This window comes from Diplotaxodon limnothrissa, linkage group LG8, assembly GCF_057381915.1.
Source record: "Diplotaxodon limnothrissa isolate DT_005_m linkage group LG8, D_limnothrissa_male_GT1.1, whole genome shotgun sequence".
Lineage (NCBI taxonomy): Eukaryota > Metazoa > Chordata > Actinopteri > Cichliformes > Cichlidae > Diplotaxodon > Diplotaxodon limnothrissa.
Window position 1 is genome coordinate 11,572,605 of NC_140603.1, and position 26,468 is coordinate 11,599,072.

The following is a 26,468-nucleotide window of genomic DNA, read 5'->3' on the forward strand; positions in this document are numbered from 1 at the left end:
TAATAAAACAAGTTTTAAAAAAAGAGACTTTTCCATTTGATTACATTTTGTATGATGGATTATGTAGAAAAAGTAGAATTGGGCTGAAAGATCTATCGCTTTATCACCTCTTCAGGTTGTAAATCGTGTTTTTAAAAAGTAACTAAGTAACTAAGTAATTAATTACTTATGAAAATAAGTAATCAGTAAAGTAACGGGATTACTTTTGGGGGGAAGTAATCAGTAATTAGTCACTGATTACTTTTTTCAAGTAACTTGACCAACACTGGTTGCCACCAGGTGAAAGACCGCCAGATGTTGTTGAAAGCGCTCAAAAACATTGATTTTTTTCCAGTATAACATGTGCTTGTAGTCAGAATTTTACACCTCTTATCTTGCTTTTACTCCAGACATGCTTTTGAGTCCTGTGCCTTCACCTGGTTGGGCGCTGGCGTGTCATCCGGTGTCAGCTGGATGGTTGGGATGTCCAGTTTCAGCCATGGTGGCTTCTTCCTCTGCAGGCTGCTGTTCCTGCTGCTCGGCTCATCCATGCTCGCTGCCTCTCCTGACACCTGCCAGCTGGGCAACACAAACAGAGAAGGAAATGGGTTTTTGGAAAAAGTGCTCAGACAAATTACCGAACTGTCACAAGCCAAAAAATCCAAAGTGACCAGCTTGGTCGATTAATCGCAGACAGTAGACAGAGCGTGCTAACAATAAACAGCTGTAATCCACGTGATGTGACCTCGCACAGACACAGTACTGAGGCAAATTCCTGAATAATCCAAATTATGAGCCACTAGTCTGCCAACAACTTGAAGTCTTTTCCTAACAAACTGAATCACAGTGTGGAGTGACACTGAACCACAGTTGAGCAGATCTACTATATGATCTTCTTTCAGATGATTGTGTCAACTGAATTACTGACTGAAATAAACATGCTGATATTATTAGGAGCAGCGGCCCACTATTTTCTTATTCTGGCCACAAGCAAGCTGCACCGTTCCGCCTCCGGTGTCCTGAAGTTTAACTCCTCAACACTGATAGCTTCAGTTTGCTCCTTTGCTCCAGGTAAGGCTCAAACTCACAAACTTAGCATTACTCTGCTGTTTGCCGTCTTACAAGCAGCACTGCAGCACATTTAGATAACTTAATGCAAACACATGACACATTATTTCAGCTGAGCTTAAATTTTTCCCAAACACCAGTTAATATTTTCTCCATTCCCACAGGATACTCAGCATTTATCTGCAAACTAAGATCTACCAGTACTTACTCCTCCCCTGGAGTTTTGGAGGCACGTTGGTGCAGCTATGTTTCACAACCACAAGGTGGCACTAAGCTGCTCACATGGAAGGCTTGTGCTCAGATAAAACACAAGCACGCCACTTGTGTGGAGAGAAATGGATGCTGTTGCACTGCAGGCCGCCCGTTAACAGACAGCATCAGACAGAAAATTTGACCCAAGCTGAGCCACACCAGCAGACGGAAAGATAAAAAAAAGAAAATAAAAGGCCGAAGCTTCCACTGATCTCAGTTGCTCACTGGTTTATGACTTTGAAGGCATTCAGAGAGTGAAAAGGGGTTTTCCTGTTTATCTGTTTCCACAGCAGCTGTATGGGAATTCATGAGACATTTCCTCAGTTTGTGAATGTTTGCTCTGGAACTTTTTAATAATGTGCAGAACCAAAACTGTCATTTGTTTCTCAAAGCTGCTGCTGCTTGATGATGTGTGCACATTTTGTCTGTTTACTGTCTCACTGTTTATTTAGTTACTCTACTCTAAAAACGATCCTGACCTACTGGCATATGTGAATTATCTGATTAATTATCTGTGTTGGTGTAATTGATGTTCTATATGTGATATATTGTGAAAAGTTCTTGCTGTGCTGAAGAGTCAAGCACCGTCTTTAGAGTAATTTTTAAACTACTTTGTGCTCATTGCTTAAAGAATATCAGACAAAGTATTGTGTAGCTATCAAAAGCCAGCAGTGTGTTTGTGGGGTTAAAGTTGTCATCAACTTAGCACTACTCTACCCTCCCACGCACGCACACACACGGTCTGGCTTAAATCTCATAAACCGAAGAGCCTAAAACTTCACTGCTCCAGGTGAGGCTCGAACTCACAACCTCGGCATCGCTCTGCAGGTTACTGTCTTATAAGTACCGCGCGCTGACCGATTGCACCACTGGAGCCCCTGCAGGATGTCTGCATTTCAGCTCATTTTGAGAAGTCTTTCTCAGATCACAGTTACAGCCTGTGCCAAGTGGAAGTCCTTATGCATGAGTGAAGGGGACTATTACTGCATAATAGGACATCTGCATGGGGCTCTAGTGAGAAGTAATGAGCGACCACCGCCGAGGTTTCTGCTGCGAATTGTTCTGTGATTCGTGGCAGTGAGTGAAATTACAGGCTCTCCTCTTTTGCCATAAAGTCAACAATAATCTCTTCCATCATAGGTGATCCCGGAGCTGATATTCAGACTTCTGGCCAGAAAATCAAAGGCGGCAGCAGGAGTACTTCTTGATGCAAACGAATCCAGACAGGACGGCATGTACTTCCAAAGCCCAAGAACTCCTGCACACAAACCTATAGAGTTGCAGCAAAAACGCGAAGGAATCTCTTTTTTGGATAACTTGGCTTGTCATTTCGAGAGTGTATTTTTCAGTAAAATCCGATTTTCTTGTGTATCTGCTCTCAGGCGAAAAGGCCATGTCTATTTTGATAGTGATCTTTACATGGCAGTGCCTACAGAGCAGGTGTGAACTCGATGTTGTCAGTATAGGGTGGGCGTTTGCACAAATAAAGCGTGATTACTCAGCTGCAGATGGTAGTAGGAGTAGTGACACAACAAGGAGCGTGAGTTGTGCATGTTCTTTGTTGTAGACAGTATGTTTAGCTGTATTATATGCTGGAGCTATTCAGGTTGGTGGAGTCTGAGAGGTTTGGTTTGGCTAAAACAAACTCATTTCTGCTAAGCACAGTTTATTTTGGAGGGGTTGTGACAGATTTAAGTGAAAAGTGGAAGGGTTCACCACAATCATTTGTCTAGGTGGTAAAAACGTCAGTCCTGACAGAATAATCGTACCTTCTGTTAGATTGCTTCAACCTTAACTGTATTGTTCTCTAATACTCAGCCTACACTATAAATATTCATGTTAAATATCAACACAAACCGTTAGTGACAGCAGAACATAAGACTGAAGGAGCGGCAGCGTCATCCCTTATCAAATAATGTATCTCAATATTGCATTAGACTGCCAAATATTTTGTGCAGACATTCATGGTTCCCAGGGGATAAGTCTACTGACTTTGACGATCCCCCCGATTGCTCAGCCGCCACCATGAGGTTTATATTTGTGGTTTTGCATGAGCTGTCTAGACTGCCATGAAATTTTGCACAGATGTTTCTCTCTCGAGGTAAATCGTTAGGCTTAATTTTCACCTTATCCAATACTTTGTTTTGCATTTAAAGTCTGCAAAACTAATCACACCCTCATCAGCTTGCTCTTTGCGCTTTGTCTTTAGTCCAGCAAGATTTCTTAATGACCTGTTTAAGATGATTATAAATGCTTTTTAAGACTTATTTCACATCCATATTGGCAGAAGAAAAGGATGAGGGATATGAATGAGAATCACAGAGCCAGAATTAGTCCAGAGCACCACCACTTTAATGTCAGCGTAGCTCCAAGCACTGTCTGGAGTTACAGGAGTGATGCTGCTAATGCAGAGTGGGTTTCACTGGAGTGGGATTTTCGGTACTGCTGTTGGTGTGTTATGGCAACCGATGTTTTTCTGACTTCCTGCGCAACTGTACAGCTTTAACACCTAACATGTTCACTTATGAGTGGGTATGTCGCATTAGCAGACACCTCACACTGCAAAACAAAACACAAGCTGGGTGTTTTATACACGCTGTAGTTTCCATTAGTGGCTACTGGCAACATGTTGGTTTTAATTTATAGTTTTGTTACTGCATGGTCAATAATACCCCGCCCCTTCCAAAAAAAGATAATTAACAAATGTATAAAAAAAAACTTCAGAATGTGGAGGTTTTCAGACACTTTAAGGCCCAAAATTAATGTGACTGGAATTTACACTTTAAAGACCCTGTTATAAATACCTACTAACATGCTAAAACACTAACAAAAATCCATTGTGTGGTTTTCTATCCAGAAATGGAAATTTTTACTGTATTGGCAGCGTGTTTGGGATCATTGTCATACTGGCTAAACATACAACAATACTTCAATCTTTCTGGATCAGTAATTCCATCTATTTTGAGAAGATCTTCAACACTGCTGTCTGAAATGCAGCCTCAACCCATGAAAGAGCCTCCAGTGTGTTTTACAGATGGCTGTTATTTGACCTCTTTCCTGACCTAGATGAGAATCCGAAGCAAAAAATTTAGACCTAAAAAAGACCTAAGGCATAGGTGTCAAACTCTGGCCTGCGGGCCAAATTTGGCCCGTAGCCTAATTACATCTGGCCCGCGAAGCCATACAAAATTACTATTAGAGCTGGCCTGCTGGTATTATACAGTTCATGTACTGCTAATACTACAATTCCCAGAATGCTCTGTTGGTGTTTTGGCTGCAAATACAATTTTTATTTAAGAAATGAATTCCACTGATGTGTTATTTAATTGGAATTTCGATTTTGCATGTGTGCAATATTAAGTTATATATATACGTTTATATAAGTTATATATATTGCTTAGTATTAAGCTTTGCTTGTTCCATACTCAGTTTTTCAGCAAAACTTGTTTGAGTCCATAAGAAAAGATTCATTCTTATATTTGGAGGAAGATTTTTTTCAATGAATATTAATGTTAGCCCGCGACTTTGATCCAGTTTTGAATTTTGGCCCACTGTGTATTTCAGTTTGACACCCCTGACCTAAGGCAACTGATTTTAAATCCAGTTCTTGTGTAATTTGGCACATCTCTGTCTTTTCTCCCTGTTTCCTTTCCTTAAGAATAATGGCTTCTTGACAGCCACTCTTCACTGAGACAGACTGATGAACCAAAAGGCCAGATGCATCTCTAAGGTCCTGTGTCAGGTCTTTGTTGGATTATTTCCTATTTCTTTAAGTCATGACTTTCATGTACTGTTCATCTGCTGTAAATAGCATTTAGGCCTGCCACTTCTTCTCTTGTCCTCCACTTGTCTAGTTTCCTCAAACTTTTCAAGGAAACACTGAACAGCATGCTCAGATTAGACCAAGTTTTAGGCTTTTTGTAAAAATGTACGGTTTATTGGTGCAAAAATACTGTTTTACGTCTGTCAAACATTTTTTATAGATTCAACGAAAGAAAACGTGTGTTTTTTCAACTGGCTGCTAGCAAAGTGATTCAGTTTAAAATGGGTTCTTTGCTATGTTGTCTGTTATGTGTAGACACAACACTCTCTCCTCCTTTGAGTTGGGTTCTTTTTCATGATTGAATGATTCGTAGGTCAGTGTTAAGTGGTTTTACAAACAAAACATTCCTCTGAAAAGGTCCGGTACAAGGACTGGACTGAAAATAAGTGCTGATGAAAGACTGAAAGGCCTTTAGAAAGCCTGCAGAACAGTTGCTCAGGACCACTTTTTAAAAATTACAAGAAACTCTGGGACAGTACAGTATACAGTAAACACTAGCGTGCTACTGCCAATTTTCAAGGTGATCAAACAGATGTAATTACAATGTGGCTTTGAACTCAGATTATCTAATAAAGTATTTTAGAATTCTTCTTTGTAAGTTGAGAATGCACATGTAGATGTAGAGTGCATTCATGCACTGGGCCAACGCAATTTTTGGTCACAAAGTAAAATATCAAACAAAAGTTGGATTCCGTTCTTTTCGCCTCTCAGCTGCCTGTGTCAGTGTTTTGGTGCCTCTGCGGTCACATGAAGGAGTCTGCGCGTTCTTTTATAAACACACCCCTGCAAATAGAAGGCTTCACTAAAATCCTTTGCTTCACCACATCCTTTGCTTATTTTGTAGTGGTGATATTGTGTGTGCACGGCAACATGAACTCAGGCACTCTGATATGCACTTTTCAAGTAAGGTCAAAATTCACTCACATGCATGTACTACACAGCGCTCGCCTCAGCCCCCCGCATCAGGTCTTTGTAGGTCTCTGCTAGAAGGTGCAAAGCGGTCCAAAAACAATATCCCCATTTTTTATCTGGTTTTGTAACATTCGCCATTTGTTATTCCATAATCTTGATCTCTCTCCTCTTTTTTTCCTCTAGTTGGATTTTTCATGACAGGCAGATTAGGTTATGTAATCCCCGTGCTGTATGCCACATGACATCGCCCTGCTGTTCAGCCACAGAAGCTTGTACTGCCCACGATTCGATGGAGGTGATGCTGTGATAGTGTCGTGAGCAGGATGTTGTGTCACTGATATCAGTGAGTCAAATTGAGCAAAAAAGCAAAAGATAGTGTCATCACATAATCCAACTTGCCAGTAAAGAGCCTTCATATTTCAGTTCTGAAAATTATCCTCTCCTTTTGAAAGCATTAAGACTGACTACTTGCTCTGGATGAAGTAGCATACTTTTTATGATAGCAAAAAAGAACGTTTAAAGGCTTTTAAGTTCTTATTTTGGCTTCAATTTGCCATCAAAACTCCAATGTTGTCATGTCAAAGTGTTACCTCAAAGGAAATATGAACTTCTGTGCACAGCCTGCTGTGCTTTCAGGGGACTGCAGCAGAATGGTAGCGTAATTGGATCTGCTTTACATGGAGTGACATTTGCTGACGTGTCGAGACAGAATAAAACAAAGGCATCTCTTTGGCACCGAAGCAGGACTTGTCCTGACACTGCTCCCTGATCCTTTGCCTTTGGGGTGGCTGTAGCTCAGGCGGCAGAGCAGGTCATCTACTGATCGGAAGGTTGGTGGTTCAACTCCTGGCTTCCCCTAGTCTGCATGCCAAATATCATTGGGCGAGATACTAACCCCAGATTAGTCTCTAATGCATCAATCGGAGTGTGAATGCGTGTTATTTAGCTAGAAAGCATCGGGTGAATGCACAAGTTGTGTAAAGTGCTTTGAGTGCTCAGAAGAGTAGAAAAGCGCTATATAAGAACCAGTTCATTTACCATTCTGGTCTTTGAGGCTGCAACCAGTAACTGTACCATGTAAAGCTACCGTGACTGCATGTCAGTAAGCTTTGATATTCAGTGGCTCATCATGTTAAGCAGGCCACAATCTGCTCTCTGCACTGTCTACCTTTTATTCTCTAAATCTCTTGCCTTCTTTGTTCTTTTTCTTTCTTTTTGGCTCCTCTTTGAGGGTGCAAGACTTTCATTTACTCTGCTTTTTAATATTCAGTGTACTGCACAAAAATTGTTTGGGTGCTTTGGTAGGATGGCTAAAAGAATTCTGGATATTGAATATCTAGCTATATTTAAATCAAAGTGCTGTATTACATCAACTTCTTTCATGCAAAGACCGAGTAACACAGTTAACTTAATCCATGCATCTTTAGAATATTTAGCTTTAAAAACTCTGTGACAATGTGACACTTGGTAAACTAGCGTACCTGCCAGCCCAGCTGCTGCTGCTCCTGCCAGCCAGGCAAAAAACAGTCAATTAAAACACCCAGGCATCTACTGTTTCCTGCTGTCCAGTATAATCTCTGGGCACTGGGTTGGTTTTAGTGTTACTTTTCATTGTTTCCATTGGCAGGATCCATATGAGCTTCTTTTCTATTTTCTCTCCGGTAGCACATTTAGCACCCCTGGCATTTTATCTGTGATTGTACAGAATTTCATTCAGCAAGAAGTCAGAGAAGAGCAAAAAAGGCTTCTAGAGTTCTGGGAAGTAAGCAGGCTTAGCTTAGCTAGAGTCCCACGACACAAGACGTCAATGCGTCTCTGTATCAGTGACTCCAGGCACTGTCTTCTACTTTTTGTAACAATTCATGTTCTCAGAGAGAAATGTTTTCTTCATTTTAAAACCCTTGGCTCGCTTTCCCTCAAAGATCAATGATGTCTGGCTAAATTTCTGTGCTTTGGTTTCATTGCTGGAAGCAAATCCACAAATCCCAATGATTCCACTTGATTTAAATACACTTGCATGGTGTGGCCATGCCTTAATACCAGCATAATTTTATTTTTACATATTTTGAATTGTGGAAAACCAATAAAAGTTTTTCAGCTGGCTGAAGCCAGTTTCATTGCAACCTTAATATACTGACTTTTGACAGATTGCCCAGACTAATCTTTTGCATTACTGTTGCCTTTGATAGCAAAGCAATAGCAACTCAAATAACAGTTCGTTACAAACCAAGATGTGCAGAAGAGCATCTTTGAATGCACAGTATACTGAACTTGAAGCAAATGGGCTACAGCAGCAGAAGACCACACTGCGTACCTGTCAGCTAAGAACAGGAAACTGAGGCTACAGTTTGTACCAGCTCACCAACTGCTACCAGTTGGACAAGATTGTAAAAGCATTGCCTGGTTTGATGTGTCTTGATTCCTGCTGCAATATTCTGATGGTGGGTCAAGGATTTGGCGTGAACAACATGAGGACATGGATCCATCCTGCCTTCTAGCTTGCTTCAGGGTGGTGATGTAATGGTGTAAGAGATATGTTTTTGGCAAATGCTGGGCCCCTTAGTACCAACTGAGCACCATTTAAACATCACAGCCTACCAGAGTATTGTTGCTGACCATGCTCATCCCTTTATGACCACATGGTATCCATCAAGATCACATAGTATGTCACATTCCTCAAATCAACTCAAACTGGTTTCTTGAACATAACGATGAGTTCACCGTACCTAAACAGCCTCCACAGTCACCAGCTCTAAATCCAACAGAGCACTTCTGGTATGTGGTGTAATGGGAGATTCATAACCTGAGTGTGCAGCCAGCAAATCTGCAGCAACCGTGTGATGTTATCATGTCAATATGGACCAAAATCACTGATGGATGCCACGAAGGATTAAGGCAGATCTGAGGGCAAAAGCAAGCTGTACCTACTACTGTATCCACTGAGTGTTAGTGAAGTTGTTACTTGGATTTTATTTGTGCAGTTCTTTCTAATAATAATGCCAGACAACTGTTAAATTTCAGGTCATATGTTTATTTTCATTTGAAGGATATATGGTATATTTAGTAAAGAGCCCTGGTGTTTCCTTTGCTCTCCAGCAAGAATGTGTTATAAAACTGACAATTATCAGTGCAGTTCCAAGTTGACTGGCTTGGACTCAGCATAAGATTAAAACTCAGACAGCCCAGGAGGGTTTGAACTTTATTACATTGGCACTGCTCTGTTCTAATAGGCACTACAACCTGCCAAACAGCACCACTGGGCCCATTTCAACTTCAGTGTTAAAGTAGTTTTTCTTCGCAGGGCACCGCTTTTCTGATTTACTGCCATTTCATTGCATTCATCTGTTCCTACAGATCCTTTTGCACACAAAAACCCTTCTCCCAGAGACTTCCCACAACTGTGCATCTCAGTTCTTTTAATTATTTGTTATGGTTATGTAACAATGCATGAAAATTGAATTGCATTGAATTATCTTGCGTGCTTCTATCATCCTACCCTCAATCCCAACCCCCTACAAAGGGACTACATTTGCTCTGGGCTCTCATCTGTGCCAGATGTTAGTCATAACACAGTAGGTCATTTCCTTTCTGTTTGCAGAGTTTAGATGATGAGTGCATGCGTGTGTTTCTCTAATCTGCTACTACCTCTAAACAAACACTAATAAATGATTAAACATCTGCCGCTACAGAAACAGAATTTCGGTCATGTCAGTAAGTAAAAACAAGAAATGATGAATGACAAATAAAAGAGAAGAGCAGTCACGTCTTTCCTTGCCAAAAACATTAATTAAAATTGTATGTTGACTTTTGGACTTCCTGACTTTCTAAATTTGGCAGCATTAAATGCTTCTTTTAGAGGGTTTCTTACTGTAAAAACATAAAAGTACTGTGCTGAATAAAAGATTTACAATAACATGTATAAAATTAATTTAGATCTTTAGACATTATTAAGAGGAGACTTTAACTTTTGTGTCTATACCCCAACTCCTGGTTATAAGACGCAGCCTTATTTAACATTTTGGCAGCCACTCTGAGGCCGAACGCTGGCCAGAAAAGATTATTCACCACAGAAGTCTAAGTTGGACTCATTGCTAAATCGTGTTCTCAGCTGCATATCCGAAACATGCAATATGTTTGAAAAAGAACAAATAAACGAATAATATGAACATAACAGTTTATATTACCATCAGTCTTTGTGCCATAATCCAAGCAGCCACCTCCTCTCGTTGATACTATTTTTGCTTTTTCTTTCTGCAGCCTGCTTATTAAATGCGCTGGATGACAAAATGATTTTGCCCAGGTTAGTTATAATTAGGCTCAACCCAAATAAATGAGACTCAAATTTGACAAAATAAAAACATTGTAAAACAGAACAAGACTGTAAAGCAGCTCCTCAGAGACATCAGTGTTCAGAGTATTCAGCTGCACTGAACTGAATTATCTGGACTCACGATCAGATGAATTCAGCTATTTATCAATTATAAAATTCTATGTCCCAGACACAGGAAGGAAAGTGAGGATGTCGACTGATATTCATACCATTATTTGGTGATTTAAAAAAAAGATTCCCGATATATCGGCCAACATATCTTTTTTCTTTCAGATACATGAAACATAAACAGATTTCCTAACATTTGTCATATGTAGTTATTTGTTTACTTATTTACAGTATCCCTCCGATGTCTATCTTTTAAATGTTCATTCATTGGCCAATATAAATTCCAATACTAATAGATTGGTAAAAAGCTAACAGACTGGTAAATCGGTAAGTTTCTATGCATTCTTACAAGAAAGCCCACCACTGATTGCCTGTTTAACATCAATCTGTAGATTGTTCACTTACAAGTTTGATTGTGCTGCAAAACGCGCTGACAGACTCACAGTGGGGGGTCTTAATGAGTTCAAACCATCTGTCTAAACACTGCTTTGATTGTCCTGCGGCGTCTGTCTTTTATCTTCTTACCGAAGATTACACGACAGTGAGCAATTCATTAGTTAATCAGCCGCTGTGCAGATCAGCGCACAGGGGTGCGGGAACATATCCCACCCACTTAGACACACACACACAAAACCACCAAAAAGAAACCCACACGCAAGTGACGCTGCTACTTAAGGCTACTGTATGTGTGTACATAAACACATCCCACTGTCAAACACAACACACTGGAATAATTTATAAAAGAGACAGGCTGATTAAGACCACACTGTAGTCTAAACCTGTCACAAAGACGTCTTTGACACCTTGCATCCCATTCCTTAGTGATGCTTGGTTTTCTCATTCACAGAAGATGAACGTTTTTCAAGCAATTTTTCCATCTGCTTTTGAATCTTTGCACCATCTGCCATGACAAAAACTCTCAAGAGCTCCTCATCTATTTTAGAAGAAAACCACAGCCCTCACCTTCCTCTATAAGCAACCTCCCTCTGTGCCATAAAACTGCTTTAGTCAAACGTGATCTGGTTGCACACTTTGTAAAACAATTTTGAATTATTAAATGAAGCTGCAAGGCTTCTTATTGACAGAATCGCTTGTTTACAGCAGTTTGATGTTTCAAATGTCACAAAAAAGAATAAAATGTCAATTGATTTTATAAACTTTTGAAACTTTGCCTTGAGGACACTGGTACAATCAGAAGCAGAATTAAAATAAACAGAAATGTGCCGTGTTCATCCTGTCTGCCTTTCACAGCTACACTGTAGGCTAGGAAATGCCTCACATTCCTGGAAAGTACCTTGCAGCCTACTTCTACTCTAATTTGTCAGCTGCAGTATGATAAGTGTGAGAACCGTGACCGATCAACATCAGACTAGATATACGATGATCAACTTTTCCAAGGAATGTGTTACTAAAAAGCAGATTTTTATTCTTGTGAAACTGAAAAACTGACAGGGAATAATATTGACTACAAGAGATGCGAAATCTTTAAAAAATTCAATTTGATATTGTGGTTTGACACATATTAATAAATGTAATAGGGGCAAGTTTTATTATCTCTAGTAAAGCTTTATTGCTCTCCCTTAACAATGGGTTAGAGGTACTATCACCCAGTAAAGGCTAAAAAAAAAAAGACACTTTTTATTCAGTTTTATTTACAGACCACCAGTTTGCAACAAAAGCCTTTTATGCTGTAAGGAAAAAAACTTACATATATGGAGAGTAACCCATGAGTCTCCTGTAGGCAAGCAGAGAAATGTTCCCTTTTACTCCAAGAACCAGATTTTATCATTACTTTCTAATAATTTATGCACTCTAAAATCTAAATGCAAAGTTTATCTGCTTACAAATATGCTTGGCAGAATTGCTAGAATGTCCTTTTGCCTTAATGCAGAGGGCAACGGCATAAAAAAGCTGCTTAGCTATACAAAGATAAACAGAAGCCCAAACAATGAGAGCAGGTCAGAGGTCAAATCTGCCTCTTAGTACAATCATGTCTCTCAACTAGTGAGCTATCGAAGCAGGATGGATTTAATTGGGGCAGAAGCGGGAAGTAAAAAATCGACACCTACACTTCCTGCACTCTTAGTTTTGCATAATCCAAAAGTCTCAGATGTGTTTCACAAAGGAAAAAAAATGTCTCCTATGAATGTCATTAAGAGATTAAAGGATTGGCACAGACTAACGGCATCAAGTGTTTCCACACTGTAGATTGACACGTGGCCCGTGGGGAAGCAGTTTCAGACTGACAAGCAGGAAAGGCACGCAGACGTGCGTGCATTCAAAATCCGACCCGCTGCACTTTAATTCACACCCACACAATTCTGATGAAGCAGTCTGCATAGGAAGACAAGCCTTTTTATCTGTGCAGAGCTAGCGATCGCGTCGAACCTCAAGGTAACCATTGCTGGGAAGCAAACAGTTCATAACACATCAAACTGTGACAGTGATGCCAGTAAAAAAAAGTGGCAAAAGTTGCAAGGATGCATTCATTAAGGCTGGGAAAAGTTCTCCAAGGACGTTATAACGTGATAATGGGACGCGACCTCACGCTGCCTCTTGACTTGAGATGACCTGGAATGCATCAAGGCAGAGAGGAGAGGAAAAACAGAAAAACAGATGGAGAGAAAATGGTTTTTATGTCATGTTGGGAGAAGATGAAAGATGGGTAAGAAAGAAAAACAAAGACATGCTGCACCAAGTCAAAGAGCATAAAAAACCCAAAGGAAATCCAGTGCAAAGCAGAGAACAAACAGTGTGATACTGTGTGGAGAGGAGATGGACACAGAACACACAAAATATCCCTCTGAAACGAAAACAGTCATCTGCATGTCCAAACAACATAAACAAGCTGTTTGTTGTGTATGTGTATGCATCCATGTACACGTCTGTCTGTCTGCTATGCCAAACATCTGCATCCGTTTACCTGTTTCTGCCTTTTAGTTACAGAGTTTCGTTTCGGTGCATGAAATCCTTCACATGTTCATCTTGTCAGAGCATTGAGAAGCCTGTAACTGAATTTCCTGAGCAATGCAGATACGATCAAGCTTTGAATTACACTGCACTATTAGGACGTTATTTACACATTAAGCAAATGAAGCATTCGTGTGGCAATCGCCATCTTTGTGTACTGAAACTGGATGTGACAAGCGGATATGGATCACACTGTCAGACAACACATCAGTCGGCATTTGACTCGTCAGTCTCAAGTCCGAGGCCCACTTGTCCTGTAAACTTTCCACAGACTTGTAACCACAGCTATCGTCCCCCTGGTGGCTATCAAAAACATTGCAAGCTTAAAGGCTAAAAGCACTTCTCTTCATTTCGCTCAAAGCACTGAATCCATCTTTTATAGTTTTACGTATAATCTTTCCGGATTAATTGATGGTATCATTATTAGTTTAAACAGTAGGTAATTATTGGCAACTGCAGATAATTCAACACAAAAGACTCGATGGAAAACCTCTCTGTAAGAATTAGCCTGCAGCATTGCCATTCATCACTTTAAATGTTCCAACACCTCATAGCTTCATAGCATATATCGCTGCCAAAAATGCAGCTGGAGAGAGCGCAGCAGTTTACAGCCCCTGTGCCTGGTATGGGACTTGAGATGATGGTGCAGAGTTTTGCCAGCAAGAACGGAAGACTGGTTCCCCCGCCTACCATCCTGGTCTGTTATAAGGTGGCAACACCAGACTGAACAATAACGTGAGGGAAGAAGAGACAAAAAGAAAGGAAGAAAATACTGAACAAAAAGTCAGTGACAGAGGGTAAGAGAGACAGAAGCCAAAACAGAGTGAAAGAGACTACACAGTAACAGCCCCGGGAGAGCAGACTGAGACTGACGATGGGTTTTATGTTTCATGGCATCTTAGAATCAGTGATCATTAGATCCTCAATAATAAATAAAAGGAGCACTTTATAAGGTTGATTCTGGGCGCTTTTAGGACTTCCCTTTCAGCTAAAAACAGGACTAGCCGACCAATCACCATGCCCTCTTCTGGGGCGGGCAAGGGGAATTCATGTAAAACCAAAGACTGACTTACGCCAAATAACTCTGAGTCTAATGGTTAACCTGGGTTAGAGCACTGCGTTCTAGCTGAAATAGCCAGAAAACACAAGATTTAACCCTCATTTAATGTCAAAGGCAAAGATAAGAGTTATACATAACCAGAGATGGGAAGTAACGCATTACAAGTAACGCGTTACTGTAATCCGTTTACTTTTTCAAGTAATGAGTAAAGTAAGGGATTACTATTGCAAAAAAAGTAATTAGATTACTGTTACTTTCCCGTAAGCACACTGCGTTACTGCTTTACTAAACTGTGATTTTGTGAGAGTGTCTCATGACACATGCGACGTCTGTGGCGTGTGATCAACAATAGATAATATGGAGTGCGGGAGAGAGTACGACCGTGCAGCGTTTAAAGCTTGGAGGTACTGACATTACTTTGAGTTTGATTGGTTAAAAAGTGATAAAAACGTTAGCATCTGCTGTACAATCTGCGTGGGAGGAAAACTTCTTCCTAAAGCGAAAAATTAAACTTCAAATCTGAGCAAGCACCTAGCACGCTGCCACGGGAATGTGAGATTCATAGAGAAACCCCCGGCACCGGGCAAACCTCCACTGGCTCCTCTCCAGCTCAACAGCTGAAAATAGACTTAAGGGCAACAGGACTTAGTGCTGCTGAATCTTTGATTTTATTTGTTTTTTGCTGTGTTTTACTTTCATCTATTTGAAAGACACAAAACATTTTATTTCATATGCTGGAATATGTAGACAATAGGTTTAAATGTTAAACAAATTTCTTCCAGGTCAAGCCAGTCGCATATAATATAATCTTTGCTTGATGCAATGTGCATGAAGTTAAAAGATTAAAACAAATAAAACAAGTTTTAAAAAGAGATTTTTTTTTCATTTCATTCAATTTTACATGATGGATTATGCAGAAAAAATAGAATTGGGCTGAAAGGTTTGGTGCTTTATTCAGGTTGTGTTTTAAGTTTTTAAAAAGTAACTAAGTAACCTGCCGCTAACCAGTGAAGTAACAAGATTTTTTTCTTGGAGAAGTAATTAGTAATTAGTAACTAATCACTATTTTCATGTAACAAACTAAACAAAGCATTAAAAAATGACTGCTCAGGGAAGAAAAAACGAATTTCCACAATAAATTTTTACCACCATTGATTGCAAACACTCACATCAAGATAACAATTTAAATGTTTCTTTAAATGTGGTGTTGATGGCCAGTCTGAGCCTTGCACAGGTGCAGACTAATCGAACAGCAAAATCTGTCTAAAACAAATGAACCCTTGAACTCAAGCCAAAAGGACTTTAGAAGAACACTCATATACTGTAAGTCAGTGACCTTAACTGGCTAATACTGTCACACTTGCGATAAATAAGTTACTAATTAATTAAATAATAATATAATACAATAACTGTTAAAAGGGGCTTTAAACCAGCCAAACACTGGGGCATTGAGAGAATGTAATAACTAGGAAAAGAAATATTAATAACGACTAAAAACGAGACCAAGGGAAGGGTTGACTCGCAGGGAAGGGGACAAACAGCACATGCGCCTCATATGAAGCTGTTTTGTGTTAGCTGCATGGTGACAGGAAGGTCACCACTACAATAAGTGTCTAGTCAAGTGTGGGCTCGCCTGGAGACATGAATAGGCCTCCTCAGCAGCCGTCTAACCCTCCTACTATTCCTCCTTCCTGCCGTCTCTCTACGTTGCCAGCAAATCCATGCTGTGAGCGCCAATACAACAGCTTCCTCTGTTGGCTGGCCTTGTATGAAAAGTTAATGGTAATTGCCCACAGATGCCACATTAGAGTAAGATACCGAGGGGGATAGAGAATTGGCTCTGAAAAGAATATGAAGGAAAAATGGTGGTCATAATTGTGGTTTCAAAGAAACACAGAGGAGTTATTCAGGATTTTCATAAAGCAGTCTGGCCGGGGGAAAGCATTGTCATCAAACAGACACTGAAGAAGTGTTTGGAGGCCACATAATGGCCAGATTAAAATTCTTTTTTGACAGGCAGCTTTCTTTTCATCCGGACTTTTATTTTTTAAATTTCGAGATAAAGATGATCTTTTCTCACTGATTTTCTTTTCATGCTGAGTGAAAGTATTCTCGCCAAAGTCACAAAGAGGCCGGAGTGATTTGATGTTCCAGCAATCCTCTACGCTTTATGATATTACCACCTGCAACAAGTCATTTAGCAAGTATGTCTCCAGTTAGAGTGCAGTAGCTGTGGAGCAATAATTAGCCAACAATGATGGATAAACAGATAAAATATTTGTCTTAAAGTTAGGATTAAATAGTAAAATACACTGGATACACAGCTGAAACATGCTAGGAATACTAATACTGCCTAAGAATTCTGGATAACTAGGTAAGATTAATATTGTAATACTATATTTTCCCAGTTGGCCATTACAAAGAACACAGGTTTAATTTTGGTACCAACTGAAAGACCTCCATAGTGGGTACACTGCTAGCTGTTCATTTTAATCCATGTAGAAGCAAGTCTCACCATTAGGCAACCATTCTGGTAGCACCTCTGAGCAATTATTATCTAAATGAATGGAGAGAAAGTCTTAACTTTTCCAATAAAACTGCTTGAGTAGAATTACAAAGGATTATTACTGGGAAAAAAACAAAGCTTGTTCCATAGTGTTGACATGAACAACACCCCTGGTGCATTCCAGAGCTCTTGAGCAAATGCCGTGGTAATTCAGATTTTAGATTTAGTAAGCCAAGAAAAACAATAAGTAGACTTACCTGCATTTATGCTAACAAGCACATGTGCCTCACGTCCTTCCCTGTTTGTCTGTTTATTGCTTCTTTGGAGGCAGAGGCGAGGCAACCGCAGCCTTTGTCATTCCAGAACTCTCCTAAAAATTTGATTCAGGATACTTGGAGCGCCATCTCTTTCACTTTTAATATTGAAGTAAGGTATTGTCCCTCCAGTATCACTGCACACCCACTGCAAGTCTACTCTTCAAAGACTCAACATACACTCGGGAAATCTGTTCATGCAGCTCCTACCCAACTCATCCTGAAACAAATGTTTCACAGTAACTGCAAGACTGCACATCTGCCCATCGGTCATCACCCCATCACACACTTATCACACTGATCCACTCATGACTGTTCCGTGACCTGCATGTCCGCACTTACACTGTATAAATAAGTGAACCCACAACAATCTGTTGCACGGTACTTCATCGAATTTATGGAGTCTGATTTTTATTTTTACGCGAGACTTGAACGATCGAGGAAACTTTAGAGAATATTAAAATCAAACTAAAAATGCATACTTATGTCAGAGTGCAGAGGTTTCTCTCTATTTATTGCTTACAGTAAATAAAAATAACACACATATGAATGTGAACACCTTTTTTTTTTATTATCTGTCACTACTTGCATGGTGCACTGAAAGCACCTGTCTGATCTTATCTGAGGAAAAAAAATGAAAGCGCAAGCACCATGTAGTGACAGGAAAAAAAGAAAAAAGAGGAAGAGACACAATAATGGAGAGAGAGGATTAGAGAAATCCCCGTCCAGATCTGTGCAGATCAGCTCAAATCTTGATCATTTGTTTCTTGGGGGGTGGGGGGTGGATGCAGGGTAAAACAAGCTGCACATACTCAACTATTTAACCATTACCTGTTAGTGCACATTTAGGAAAGTCATGTCATCGTACTGTTAATCATTCATGCTGCAGCTGAAGGTCTGAATTTGTTGCCAGCCATGAAAGGCAGCCGCGGTCTGCTGCCCCTCTGCACAAACAAACTTTTTTATGCAGCCAGCACCAGACAGTTACCAAACAATCAGACAACTCCTCTGTGTACACTATCTACCCAAAAGTATGGGTTAACTCATGTTGGACTTGTTAAAGATGGCTAGAGGATTCACACCTTTTACCTGGCTTCACTACAGAATTTGAGCTAATCTGCTGATGCCTCAGACTTTCCTCTTCCAGAAAAACACATAGGTAATTTGTGTGGTACACGTGCATGTAAATCATGTGCTGTGCTGTTGTCATTTTTAGATGTAACAGCATCCTGGAAGGGCAGGAAAGGCAATGGAGGCAAGTGTTAGTGCCAGTATGCAATTGCATGTGCACGTGCAGGCACACAAACGGAAGTGCACAAGAATAACAGAGATCGTCAGCTGCCCCGGCACAGAGAGAGGAGACTTTAAGTCTACCTTTTTAAAGTAAACCTTGTTCTGCTCTGCAGCTAACATGAGCCTGACGTAGCAGCACACACTCAAGGTTCTCCCTAAAAGGGCCTTCCATCTGTTAGCTGATCTCCATGACAGTGGAGTAAAGATACTGCATCAACACAAAAGAGCTTCTGGAGAAGCAGCTGAACAATATGAAGAACTACCACAACAGCAGCCAAGTCAAAAATGACAGAAAAGGCACGGAGAAGCTGGTTAGCAGCAACTCAACTTTCAAAATAAGAGTCAGGGGATGACACAATATTCAATATTAGTACAACAATTGTGATTGGATAAAGAATATCTAAAAAGCACTGCAGAGTGCACTTGTGATTCTATGTGCAAAGCTGAGAAAGCTTAACTATTTAAAAAATCTAAATATTGTGACAGTACGATTCAAAAGCTTTTTGAGTTTTCTCAACTCGTGATAGTTTTTGTTGATTTTACAAATATACACACATTTAGACAAGAGTTCTGACAACTTGAACTTTCTTGTTCACATAATTGCACTATACTGATGGGCTTAACAATAAAATTTAATGTTAAAAAGCTAGTATTAGAAACATAAAATTTGCAACAGCCGGCCAGCTGGTTGTATTCTGGTTATATTCCTGTAGAACGGGAAGTTTGCTGTGTGAAAATGTGAATGTCTGTCTACGTAAACAGCAACAGATGTGCGATTTTTGACAGTTTATCCCAGTTAATTACTGTATTATCAGAAACAGACTGCATGTAACTACCAAACTTGACCTTATTCAATTGCAGATATCTGATAACACACTGACTCCAGCATGTGGCAACATTTACGTCAGGTTTTAGTGACAGTGTTGGAATACTTAATCACCTCATTTTGGAGAAAAAAAATAACAGATGTGACATAACTTTATCTCATTGGATAAAACAGACAGCTGGGATAGGCTCCAGCCCTACGATACTCTGAATTGGAGAGTAGAAGAAAATGGATGAATCACTAGATGGAACAGATATTCCAAAACTCAGCATATTGCAAAATGTTAAAAATCTCAATAATATTGTATCGTGAGTGAGGCATTGTGACAATACTGCATCATATATTGTCAGCAACTAGGAGCAAACACAAACCCAAAGGTCAAAGCCTAGTGCACTCCCACTGCCAATCATAAGTCTGGAAAAACAAGAATGGATTAACCTCACGGGAATATTTTAAGTAGATGAACAAGAAAATTCAAGCTGCCAAAACTCAAAAACGTATTGATTCAATTTTTGTTGATATTTTGCTTTTTCTCAGCTTTTTCTTTTTTATGTTGTGTGGAAAAAACTGCATGTAGTTAACCCAAACTGGGGGTTTTCCTGAACTATAACCAAATAGGTTTTGTGCCAAACCCTAACCAAACCACAAGTGAAAGCAAAACATAAAAGCAGCCAAGACAAAGCTTGAACTCCACTGTCAAAGGAGCTTGCAAAGAAAAGCGTCTGGACTTCTTTAAGTTGCTTGAAGACGTTTCACCTCTCATCCAAGAAGCTTCTTCAGTTCTAAGGTCAAATGGTGGAGAGTCCCAGATATAAACCTAGTGGGAGTAACCCCCCACAGAGGGACAAAAGGACCCCCTGATGATCCTCTAATCGCCTGAGCCAAGGTGTGAAACTGGGTGTGGGTCCCCATCAGCCAGAACTCCACTGTTGATCAGAAGTCAAGAGTTTGTGTGTGTCTGCCACTTAGACTGCAGACTGGCCAGGGATGCCTGCAGCAGCCAGCTGAAATGACAGGCACAAATCGCCAACACAACCATTTAGTTGGAGGGTTTCTTGAGATGTTTAGGAGTCATCAAAGATTACACTTTCACTGAGTTAGTTTAGCATCAGTATACCATTGTTTAAATACTTCTAAACTGAAATTGCCACTAAGGCTGGGGAGAATGTTGCTTCTTTTGCAGTTATTTGATCAATTTGACCTCCTTTTGTAAAAACACGCCTTTAGAAAAAATGCCTTTTAAAAAACGGACGACCAAAGGAACCACGACACCTCCCATTCAAATTTGCGCAAACCTATTTACCGACATATCCTACATGAATGAACTAGTTGCCCGATAACAAGTAGTTGCATAAATCACATGAAAAATGTAGAGTATGGCTTGTAGGCACTAGAGATGATCCACTCCTGGGCAAGCTGCCATGAAAAATGAGTTGTAGAAAATGCTTGAGGGCTCCTGTAAAACCAACGCAGTTTTCCACCCTGGTGCACCCAGCGGAGAGGGCTCAGTATAAACATGAAGGTGCATTTCACTTGTGAGAGCAGCGGCCCAGAAATAAACCTGCTATTGTCACCGTCGCTTTTATGTCTAACTTGTTCAAACAAGCTCGATGCGGCAACCTCAGTGCGCCCAGGCAAGAGACAAAGACACACCTGCGAAATGTCTTCATGCTTTACAGATGCCTACCGTTTTACATCTAGGTTATGCTGTTGGCTTCCTGTTTAGTAGGGCTGAACGATTATGGAAAATAATCTAATTGCGATTTTTTGCCCCAATATTGCGATTGCGATGCGATATGCGATTATTTTTTAAGGTATTTGTCTTCTGTATTATTAAACAAAGACAAGCAATACATCATATAGTATGGCCAATACTATATTACATTAATTTTAAACTGTTCTTTCCTGGAAGACAGACCTCTGTTATGATGACATGAGGTGATGCATGAATTGATGACTGACATTTTTATTTAACTTCTTCAATCATAACAGTATATTTGAACATACACAATAGTTTATTTTTAGCTTACAAACATCTGAGCATAAAGTGCTGACAAGGAACCCTGGTGTAAACATTAAAATGAAAGTCAGTACAATGTGCAGATTGCAGAAATATACATAAAAAAAAATCAGTGGCTTTACCACACTCAGTTTTTCGACATCTGTGAACTACTAGACAGTCATTCAATTAAAAAATAATATTAAATAAATAAAACTAATAAATAAAAAATACACACATCTTACTGATCTCTGCAGTCAGTAACATTACACATAAAGTGCAAACATAATAGCAATTGTATAAACACACACACAAACACACCTTTAAAATTTAAAGGCGTGAAATTGGACGGTCTAGCCTTCTGATTAGCGTCACCGCTGTCTCGGTGGAGTTTAATAAACTCGGCCGTCTGCTTCTTGCTATCTAAAATATAACCAGACACTGGTGTAAATTCTCGACTGTCTCATACTTCTGTTTAATAAGTTTTCTGTTTGACGTTTAGTCAGCTGTGTGAAAACCAAGGAGGAACCCACCCGGGGGATTAATAAAGTTTTATTTTATCTAATCTAATAACTTTAATCTCAGCCAAACCGATTTACTCACGAACAAACAAAACACTGAAAAAAGCCCAACAATAACATTTTTAGGTTGTCTAAGTGACTTATATATTACGTTTAACCCGAGCAGCGAAACTCCGCGGTGATCTGAAAATGATGTGCCGGGAGTTGTGCCGTTCTCGGCCGCATCAGTAACCCTCGAGCTCCCGGCTAGCTGTCGAGCTGGTGGGTAGCAGACGCCTCTGAAAACGTCGAAGCACTTTTGCAAATATGGGATATCTTGATAAACCGAGCAGATATTTGATGTTTACACAACTACTTTCTCGCCTGAAAATATGTTAAAAGTTTATTTTGTGACCCAGAAAGATTAGTATGAGTAATTTTAAAACTTAGTAGCGGCCGCCATTGCTGGAAACTGGAGTTTGGCTGGGCCGCGCTATGAATTCTGGGATATGGTAGTAATTTGGACAGCCTTCGGCACGTCGCTGTGACGTAATCGGTCTACAAATGCGGCCTCAGGAGGATGCAGCCCATGAATTTGGACATGTCCAGAGTATAATCGCAGCCTTTGCGGTTAGAAAATTGCACTTGATCATGTCGCGATATTATCGCAAATGCGATATATCGTTCAGCCCTACTGTTTAGCGCTGTGGGTGCATGTGTTCTGTCGTACTTTTGTCATCAGGTTATATTAGGCGCTTTCAGTTCTAATTTAGGGCCACCATCATAATCAGGACTTCACAGCAGAGGTGATTTATGACACCATGAGCTGCTTTTCCACGTGTATTTATAACAGAGTTGTAGAGTGATGAAAGGATCTGTAATAACAGCAATTTAAAGCAAAGTTTAAAATCACCCACATATATTTCCTTTAACGTGAGAAATTGAATGTTTTTCGCTTTAGAAATGTTAGTTTGTTTTGATTATTATATTTTAAAGATCAAATGATATGTACAATCTCCAACCACTCTCTTTGGTATGCCTGTTCAACTCAAACATCCAAGCAGCCAATCACACGCCACCATCTCAGTGCATTAAGGCATACTTGGTCAAGACGACCAGCTGAAGTTCAAACTGAACATAAGAATTGAGAAGGAAGGGTAGTTAGTTGGCTTTAGTGCCAGACGGTCTGAGTATTTCAGAAACTGCTGATCTTTCGGGGGTTTTCCTGCACAACCATCGAACCAATGATGGCCTGAAAAAGTGAAAATATCCAGTGAGCAGCCTTGTTGATGTCAGAGGTCAGAGCTCACAGGAAGACAGCAGGAAGTCAGATAACCACTCTTTTAACCTGAGGCATGCAGAAGAGCATCTCTGAACACGCAAAATGCTGAACCTTAAAGTAGATGGGCTACAGCAGCGGAAGACCACACCAGATGTCACTCCTGTCAGCTAAGAATGGAAAACTGAGGATAAGATTCACAATAATTGGGCAAGTTATGCCTGAAAAAACGTTGGTTGGTCTGATAAGTCACGATTTCTGCTGCAGCACTTGGATGGTAGTGTCAGAGTTTGGTGTAAACAACACAGCAGCATCGATCCAGCCTGCCTTGTATCAACAGTTCAGAAAATCATAGAAAACAGCAGGTTTACTTGTTTAGAAGTGGTATAAATCTAGACATTTTTCATAAAATACTTCATTGTATGTCCAAATTCACTGCCAGATCCATTTCCCTCCAAAATAAAGAGCATCCTGCATCCTGTCTTATTAGTAACATCAGGTACTACTAACATACAACACAACACAGTTACAGCTGAAAGAACAGAATCTTAACGAAACATGTGTTTGTGACAGCTGAGCAATGAATTTGTTTTTGCCACACTCCATTAAGTCATCACTGAGATCGCAGGTTTTAACCCTGACCAAAACTGCTGTGTCCCTCAGTAGGGAGTTTTTTTACAGCTGCGCCAGGTGATGTGTGTGTGTGTGTGTGTGTGTGTGTGTGTGTGTGTGTGTGTGTGTGTGTGTGTGTGTGTGTGTGCGCGCGCGCTTTACAAGTGTGTGTGCAAGTGTATGCTCCTGCCATCTGGCCCAAAAATTCAGCTCCCTACCACGTTTCCGAACAGGAAGGCAAAACAAATCCTTGATGACACGGGTCAGTGGTTTAATTGTCTCTGTGGGATTCCTGCGCAGCCAGCAACTCTAGCAGTCCCCTTCATCTCAGCAACAGACGAGCCTGCAGCACTCTGAAATCAATTCATCACTCTTAAAAACCTGCAAGTGCCCTAGCGTGTGTGTCTGTTTGTGTGTGTGAATCATCCAACCCTGCCTTGACTTACTATATCATTTAAGAGTAGACAACATACAGAGATATTTTGCCAGTGGGTAACAAGGTCTGCCTTATTCTGACTTTCCCTTCCTCTCTTTCATACCTCATTAGACCCGCTAATGGTCCTTATGTCTTGGACTTCCACCCATTTGACAGACCAAGGTATGTGTCACACACATTTGCTACACAACAGCGTGGCGTTTTAATTCACAAGGCTTAAACTCCCTTAGTACACACACACACACAACAAGCATGAACGCACAGTGCCACCAATGGGTGTTTGGTGTGAGCCTCGGGAGACCCCACCCAGAGAGCCCGTGTGCTGCAAAGCAGTTAAAACACAGCGTACCTGCACCACGAGTGAGATGCTGACAGCTCAGCTCCCGCCTTATAAATACTACACGGTGTGTATTCATTGAGCAGCGACGATGTCCGCTATGACAGGCGACGTTATTCCCACCTACCTTCAAGATGAGGCCGGTTCCTTCTGCCGAGTACAGCACAGAGGGGTCCCCGCCAGTGAAACGCTCACTGCCCTACATAAGTTCTACCTGCCTCATCACGCGGCCAAAAGGAAGAGTGGTCTCCCTGTTAAGCGCGAGCTCCAGATGTTAGTGAGGGCGGTACCGTGTTCACGTGCCATAAAAATGTGAAACAGCTGCCAGCTGAAGCTTCCGTACTATAGCGCGTACACCGGATTCTCCGTCAGCCACTGAGCTGCTCATGTGTAGTCTCTCACCCGGTCCGCCTACTTTGCCGCTGCTGCCGCCACCGCTGGATGGACGCCGACCGACAGACCGACCTAAGGGCGACTGGAGGGCGCGTCTATCGGCGATAACGAGCAACTACAGGCTAGGCGATAAAACAGGCTAAGAGTAATCTACATAGTTGTAATTGTAAGGTTTTTAGGCCAGGGAAGATTAGAAATACCATCTGGTCTCACAGTTATTTAAGCCGGGGTTTTTTTTCAGTTTAAATTAAAAGTTGTACATCTATGTGAGAATTACCTACTTGAATAATAAAGGTTGTTTGCTTTAACACTATTTACTTTCATTTATTTTTCCTTGAACTTTTTAGATTGTGAGCACAGTCAGCCAAAACTAAAAATTATAAAACAGTATCTGAGAGTGTATTGTTGTTTCTTTTCCTATGAGTTTGACCTTATCCCAATACAGTATACAGAAATCACTGTAAATGTCATATGCAGTATTTTAACCTAGTTGCCATAGGGCAAGAGGCAGGGTTCTGGGACAGGTTACCAGGCTAACACATGGAGACAGATAACTATTTACACTTATGGGCAGTTTAGAATCACCAGTTAACCTAACCCCACTAACTGCATGTTTTTGGACTGTAGGAGGAAGCCGGAGAACCCATGCAGACACAGGAGAGAAGAGCCAAACTCCACACAGAAAGGCAGGATAATGGATTTGACCCCAGGACCTTCTTGCTGTAGGGTAGCAGTGCTAACCAACATGCCACTGTCCTACCCCTCATTCCATCAGTTACAGCATGAGCAAGGTCGATATAGCAGAAATCCAAATTTCTGCTAATTTGGATCTGGAAGCAAAGTGATGTATGAAAAAGTACTTTCCTCAACATTCCTTTATAAAGCACCTTGAACACTAATTGAGAAGGATATATAAAACTCCTACAATTTCTTAAAGCCTATAAAAATGTCACAGCAGTAAAAGTATGTGTATGATCAGGAAATGCCCTTAAAGCATTACAAGGAATAATAATTCAATTCAATTCAATTTTATTTATATAGCGCCAAATCACAACATAAGTCGCCTCAAGGCGCTTCATAGATACAGAGAAAAACCCAACAATCATATGACCCCCTATGAGCAAGCACTTTGGCAACAGTGGGAAGGAAAAACTCCCTTTTAACAGGAAGAAACCTCCGGCAGAACCAGGCTCAGGGAGGGGCGGCCATCTGCTGCGACCGGTTGGGGTGAGAGAAGGAAGATAAGAAAAAAGACATGCTGTGGAAGAGAGACAGAGGTTAATAACAGATATGATTCAATGCAGAGAGGTCTGTTAATACATAGTGAGTGAGAAAGGTGACTGGAAAGGAAAAACTCAATGCATCATGGGAATCCCCTGCAGCCTATGTCTATTGCAGCATAACTAAGGGAGGATTCAGGGTCACCTGGTCCAGCCCTAACTATATGCTTTAGCAAAAAGGAAAGTTTTAA

General features: G+C 40.6%; 1 protein-coding gene and 1 non-coding gene across 2 annotated transcripts in view; both read right to left on the reverse strand.

Moving 5' to 3' along the window:
- The window catches only part of rhbdf1b (rhomboid 5 homolog 1b (Drosophila)), a 40,972-nt gene extending 16,227 nt beyond the window's left edge, over nucleotides 1–24,745 (reverse strand). The window contains exons 1-2 of the mRNA XM_085360475.1: nucleotides 24,732–24,745; nucleotides 417–558 (exon numbers count right to left, since the gene is read on the reverse strand). Of these exons, the coding sequence (XP_085216601.1) occupies nucleotides 417–530 (114 nt within the window). The 5' untranslated portion in view covers nucleotides 531–558; nucleotides 24,732–24,745. The remainder of the gene's footprint in view (nucleotides 1–416; nucleotides 559–24,731) is intronic.
- trnai-uau (transfer RNA isoleucine (anticodon UAU)) lies at nucleotides 2,082–2,175 on the reverse strand. Its single transcript has 2 exons — nucleotides 2,138–2,175; nucleotides 2,082–2,117 (listed from the first exon to the last, which is right to left on the reverse strand). It is a non-coding gene; the product is annotated as a tRNA-Ile (tRNA).
- Nucleotides 24,746–26,468: the final 1,723 nt, after the last annotated feature.